This window comes from Aegilops tauschii, chromosome 1 (genome assembly GCF_002575655.3).
Source record: "Aegilops tauschii subsp. strangulata cultivar AL8/78 chromosome 1, Aet v6.0, whole genome shotgun sequence".
Lineage (NCBI taxonomy): Eukaryota > Viridiplantae > Streptophyta > Magnoliopsida > Poales > Poaceae > Aegilops > Aegilops tauschii.
The window spans coordinates 216,608,120-216,614,724 of NC_053035.3; the positions used below are offsets into that span (position 1 = coordinate 216,608,120).

The 6,605-nt window shown below is 41.3% G+C and overlaps 1 protein-coding gene across 1 annotated transcript; it reads left to right on the plus strand.

Moving 5' to 3' along the window:
- Positions 1–2,478: 2,478 nt before the first annotated feature.
- On the plus strand, positions 2,479–5,732 carry LOC123495136 (uncharacterized). Its single transcript, XM_045231956.2, has 6 exons — positions 2,479–2,539; positions 2,714–2,870; positions 3,112–3,367; positions 4,287–4,594; positions 5,353–5,388; positions 5,487–5,732. Exons 1-6 carry the CDS (start codon positions 2,479–2,481, stop codon positions 5,584–5,586), a joined length of 918 nt encoding a protein of 305 aa, XP_045087891.2. The 3' UTR covers positions 5,587–5,732.
- The last annotated feature ends 873 nt before the right edge of the window (positions 5,733–6,605 follow it).

The following is a 6,605-nucleotide window of genomic DNA, read 5'->3' on the forward strand; positions in this document are numbered from 1 at the left end:
TTCAGAAGAGCAAAAAACCAACATTAATCAGATCAACACTACTGCAGCATTAGCACATAGATAGTTTCATCAGTTTGCCAAAAATAACAACAGATTCAGTTCTTACAAACAACTAACCAACAAAGCGTTGGCAAACACCTAGCACACGTACTACTACCAATAGTTGCAGACGGGTAGGCGGAGTCAAGAGTACAGATACAGAAACCAACAACACCCCATTAGTCTAGGATGAGGTGAACTTGGTGACGGCTCTGGTGCCCTCGGAGATGGCGTGCTTGGCGAGCTCGCCGGGGAAGACGAGGCGGCAGCCATAGCGGGGCGGATGGAAGAAACCTAGACGACGAGGGGAAAGAGGGGGATACGAGGCGAGGACTTACCACCGGGGAGAAGCCCAGTACGGCGGAGGAGGTACGCCGGCGTCGAGGAGTTGGTCTATGGCGCGTTGAAGACGGAGTCGAGGGGCGGCGCGGTGTCGTTTCCTCCCCAAATCCACGCGCCCCCCTCGAGGGCTCTGAACCACGTGGAAAGCAGGGTATAGGAGGGGGTTGGGCCACCGAAACCCCGTGTACCAAATGGGCCCTCGAGGTTTTGCGGGGTTTCTAGCCACGCGAGGAAATTGCCGAATCCTATTCGGCGCCTTAAGCGTTGAATATAGGCCATTTCGGCGCTCTTATTTTCTGTATGGGCCGGCCCTTTTAGCGTTCCAGTTTTCAAAAACGCGTGGAAAGCAGGGTATAGGAGGGGGTTGGGCCACCGAAACCCCGTGTACCAAATGGGCCCTCGAGGTTTTGCCCCGTGTACCAAATGGACCCTCGAGGAAATTGCCGAATCCTATTTGGCGCCTTATGTGCCGAATATAGGCCATTTCGTACGGGGCGCAACCCCCCCGGGCCGGCCCTTTTAGCGCTCCAGTTTTCAAAAACGTAAGGCGAAGAAAAGGGTGCGCAGTGGGATTCGAACAGCAGACCTCCTGCTTCGTTGTATATTGCACTAACCACCCCGCCACCACCAACTAACGTGCAAACTTTCTTATTTTATCTATTTTCTTCTTTCTTCCTTCTTTTTTCTTCTATGTTCTTTTTCTGCTTTCTTTTTTCTTCTTCCTAGGTTCAACGAACTTTTACCAAATTTGTGAAATTCTTCTTCAAAATCGATGAACTTTTATCAAATTCGATAAACTATTTTCAAATTCAGTAAACTTTTTTAAAAATTTGATGAACTTTTTTAAATTTCGATGAACTTTTCTTCAAATCTGATGAATTTTTTTCAAAATTGATGAACTTTATTCATATTTGATGAACTTTTTTTTTCGAATTTGATGAACTTTTTTTAAAATCGATGAACTTTATTTCAAATTCAATGAACTTTTTTTCACTCTTTTGGAATTTTTTTTGAAATCGATGAATTTTTTTCAAAAATCATGATCTTTTTTTAAAGTTGATGAACTTTTTTTAAAATTCATGAACTATTTTCAAAGTTGGTGAACTGTTTTCAAAATGGGTGAACTTTTTTTAAAATTGATGAACCTTTTTGTAATTCTGATGAACCTTTTTCAAATATGTGAACTTTTCTCTCAAGATTTGTGAACTATTTTTCAAACGGATGAACTTTTTTCAAAATTGATAGACATTTTTCTCGAAATCGGGAAGTGCGCTACAGTAATGTTTGCATGTGTAATAAATTGCGCGGCTAGAAAACGTACTTAAACAATTTGCTCTGGAACCAGTCAGTAGCACGTTGTTGGTCAGATGGTAACCAGTTCTTGTTCGCTGTTGTCACGATGTGAGTTCGATCCTTGAGACGAACAAATTTGTGTTAGTTTTTGCTTTTTGGCGCTACCCCATGAAACAGCATGTATCGTTGGAATTTTGCTGGGCCGGCCCAGTCGCATCGCCCTTCGGGCGCCCGTACGAGGAACCGGCGCTGAGAGCGCCGGTTAGGAGCTCTCGAGGAAATTCCCTTGAAAACCCCCTGATCCTATCCTACCAAACGAGGCCTTAGAAGTTTTTTTTTTGAAGGAACCCCTCTTTAGGAGTTTTATTAGGAGCAGAGAGATAAACCCTAAACCCCCTAGAAAAATTACCATTCGACGTCGCCATGGCGGCATCCAGCCCTTCCCCCACCTTCCTCCGCGAGGCCGAGCTCCGCCTCCTGCGCTGTACCCTCCCCACCGCCTCATTCACCTTCCTCCGTGTTAGTTTTTGCTTTTTGGCGCTACCCCATGAAACAGCATGTATCGTTGGAATTTTGCTGGGCCGGCCCAGTCGCATCGCCCTTCGGGCGCCCGTACGAGGAACCGGCGCTGAGAGCGCCGGTTAGGAGCTCTCGAGGAAATTCCCTTGAAAACCCCCTGATCCTATCCTACCAAACGAGGCCTTAGAAGTTTTTTTTTTTTGAAGGAACCCCTCTTTAGGAGTTTTATTAGGAGCAGAGAGATAAACCCTAAACCCCCTAGAAAAATTACCATTCGACGTCGCCATGGCGGCATCCAGCCCTTCCCCCACCTTCCTCCGCGAGGCCGAGCTCCGCCTCCTGCGCTGTACCCTCCCCACCGCCTCATTCACCTCCCCCAGTCCATCCGCTCGGCCCCGTCGCCGCCTCCGCCCTCGCCGCTGTCGAGCTCGGGGACTACGCGGCTGCGCTCGCCTCCGCTGTCCCGCACATCCTCCGCGCCTCTGCCTCGACCGAGGCTGACGATGACTCCCCTGCGCAGTTCTACGGCCACCTCGCTGCCGCTGCCGAGGTGTTCGTCCTGGGGGGGGGGGGGGGGGGGGGGGGGCGGCGGACGAGTGGTTCAAGTGCAGGTGCGCGCTTGTTCTCTCCGCAGCGGTGGCGGCGCTGCTCGCATTCACGCAGCAGAACGTGACAGGGTGAGTTGGTAAAGCTCAACTGTTTTCTACAGCATTTCATTATTATGGGATAACGTGTTTCAGCATATGGTTGCGTGGCTTGTAAAGTTTTGAATCGATAATTCGATTACTTGCATCTTCTCTCCTGTGTAGAAACTTCATTTAGTGTATTCGTCAAGCCTCCAGACATTTGGAAATTCTCTAGTACTATAGATGCTAATGTGGCTAATAATTATTTGAGTTTGTTTCCAACTATTTGCAGGCCTCCAAGAAAATATTCACCCTTTCCTTTCTTTAGTACTTCATCATTGGATGACGGGTTGTATAGTGATGCTGGAGGCAAGCAGGATCAATGGGCTTCCTTTGATTCACATGTTCATGGGAAATTCGTTCCTTTTTGGACTTCATCATTGGATGAAAGGTGGTATAGTGATCCTGGAGGCAAATGGGAGGCATGGGCTTCTCATCATTTAGCTTCTTTTGGTTCCCATGTTCATGGGAAATTCTTGCTCTTGCAGGTATATATTTTTAGGTGGCTTGCTCTGTCCACTCATTGTAATTTTACTTGATTGGAGTTCCTTTCAGTTTTTATTTCTTTATACTCTACTTGCACCTTTTGTATGATCTGTCTGTAGACAGTTGCTTTACGTTGAAATATCTCATAATTTGTACTCCCTCCAATTCATGTTAGTTGTCGCTGAAATGGATGTGTCAAGACGCATTTTAGTGCTAGATACATCCGTTTGAGCGACAACTAATTTTGATCGGCGGGAGTAATACACTGGGACTATAGGTTTCTGTATGAGCTATAATATAGATTATTGTTAGCTCATTTAATGGATTTAACCATCCCGGATGAAGCTTGACCTGTCCGAATTATTCATTTTTGCGCACATAACACGTACGAAACACATAATAACCGACACATTATATGTATAATGACACTAGACGACAATGTGGCTATGGACATGCAAAGAAGTATTAAGCAGGCTAAAGTTCCTTTTGATTTACAAATTTGGTGCATGTACTGTTACTCTAGTGTTTAGTAATTCAATTTAATTCAGTATTCCCTCCATCGCAAATGCGAGGCATATTTGATTCGTCAAGACAAGGCTATGGCATATTAATGGAGTAACTGTTGGTCAAAGTCTTGTCTTAACAAGTCAAAATACATCTCTTTTGGGTTGGAGTTGGGGCTTATTAAATGCATAATTTTAGCAGTGTTGTTGTTACATCTCTTGGATCGCCTTTTCATTGGAATTGGGGCTTATTAAATGCATAATTTTGAAAGGTTAGAACTTAGAACTTATAACTAGTGTTGTATGAGGGTACCTTTTGTTGGGCGTTGTGATTGATTTTTGACATAAATTCAGAAAAATATATAGTGTATCTCATTTTTTTAGCAATCTTAGCTTTTATCTTGTTACTATTTTGCAGTTCATTGTCTTTGCGGAACTTCTGTTGACAAGCATAAAGAGCCTAGACTCTGACCTTTGCAGTGTATCATGGTGGCTGTGCAGATTATCCATGTCCCAGCAGAATATTTTAGATGAGCTATCATCCTCTTTGTTTGATCAAGTACAGGTGTACAAAAATAAAATGTTGGCCCACTTTGGTGAACTTGAAAGGGTTTCTAGCTACTGGGGTTCTTTCTTATGTGATGGAGAAGGCTCTTCTTTAGTCTCAGCTGCTCTTTTAGAAGCTGGACTTGCAGAGTATAAGTATGGTCGAGTTGATGCTTCAAGGTAAGAAATCATATCACAAGTTTCCTAGAGGATAGGTGCGCTTTTGTGTTCTCACAAGAACCTAAGCCTGTGTCACTATACTTGTATACTTGCCCTAAGGCAATTATTCAGGATCAGTAGTGGTAGACTGAATAACAGTAAGAATGTATGAAGACATTTATATGTATAGATGTCAAACAGTGATGTCCAATTGTTGCTATCTAATATATCACTAGTTCATTTCTCTTAGGTTACATCTAAAATGAAGTAGATAGTTAGTGTACAATTTAACAATCACCCAAGGTGATGATACTATTCATCACCCAGGGTGCAGAATAAGTTATTCTTCACCCGAGGTAATTTAACAATCATTTCATAATTAAATTACGTTTGGAATTCAAATAGTTACATTTTTATTGATCCACTACGTAAAATTTGGCATAAGAAAATAAAAATATAGGTCATAAGACAAGAAAAATTGCAGTTTATGTGTATTTTACACTATGTTTTTACGTTTGTAATTTTACATAACATAAAATATTTTTTACGACGATCATATATTTTTTTACGGTCTCTTTTTACGTCGGAAATAAGACAAAACTTACGGAACGTAAAATTACGGTGTATTGATGGTAAAATAGAGGGGGTGAACAATAACTATTCCTCACCCAGGGTGACGAATAGTCAATCCCTATATATATATATCATTTGCGTACACATATATGTTAGTTTCGTATTATTTTGGGTATTTCTAATGCCTTCCGTTGATTGTTTTGCAGAATCGGAGCATATGTGATCTTGCTATTTACTTTCAGGTATGTTGTTGCCCGGTATTATTCCACTGTGATGACATGAGACTGGTCGAATACCCATCTGATACCAATGTGTGACTGACATTGGCGTTCTTCTACAGCAGAGTACACAACCGAAGGATTTTTTCCCCCTGCTACGCAGTCCGAAGTCTCCTGCTGACAATCACATGCATTGTTGCATTCAAAAGAAGGAGGCAATGAGCTCTAATTATTATGGTTAGTTTAATGTTTTATATTTCCAATCAAACTGAGCATATATAATTACTCTAGGGATTTTCTGCCCTGTCATTGTTTCATACGCTTGGACATCACAAGTAGGATAATTCTATATACTAATTTAACTGCTAGCCTTATGGAGTTTAATTAGTTCGATGCAATAATTTTTAGGGCTTCTTAATTCCTTTCACTCACTGTACATGCTTGATGATTTGCCTCTTCTGTGGAAATAAGTTCAGTGCGCATCAAAGCAAGGTCAGGCATGAAACCCATGTTTCCTCAATAATAATGTTAGTATGTAATTCACAGTTCTAGAATATAATTGTTGAGGAAGAAACATAGTATATTCCATGGGCCTTTGTTTTGATTACATGATTTTTACTACAGTTTGATGAGAGCAAAATTCTACTTCATATCATACATATCTGCCATATCTAGCTCGGTATGCTCCACCCTTTCGGTTATTGAATATCTATTTCCACTTTCCAGTTATTACAATGCTCCTAATTCTTTTGGTTGATTTCGTTTGCATCGATTCAAAGTACTATTGTGAATGATTCTTTTAGAATATGAGTTACATGTTTATCAATTGGTGGCTTCAAGTATGGCTTTCAAAGAAATCCATATATTAACACAAGCGATGTAAAATTGTATATTTGCATTTGATTTACATAATGATATGCAGACTTTTCCTTTGGGAAAATGTGACTTTTATTAATTATGTGTACCGTATAAAGGTGACACAACAACCAAAATGTTCAGTCCATACAATTGCCTTATCATTCACTTTTTCTCATAACAGACTGGTAAATGTTTTGTTTTCATAAAATTCGTTAAAGAAAATATTATTTTGTGCTGCTATTATTGTTTCATTTTTGTTTTATGAAATTCGCCCATGCCAAGTAAATATTAATTAATAAAAGCCATATAGTTTCATACTCCAAGTCATCTCCTTAACGTATCTATTTTCTCTTTCATACATATTCCCTTCAGATATGTAACAG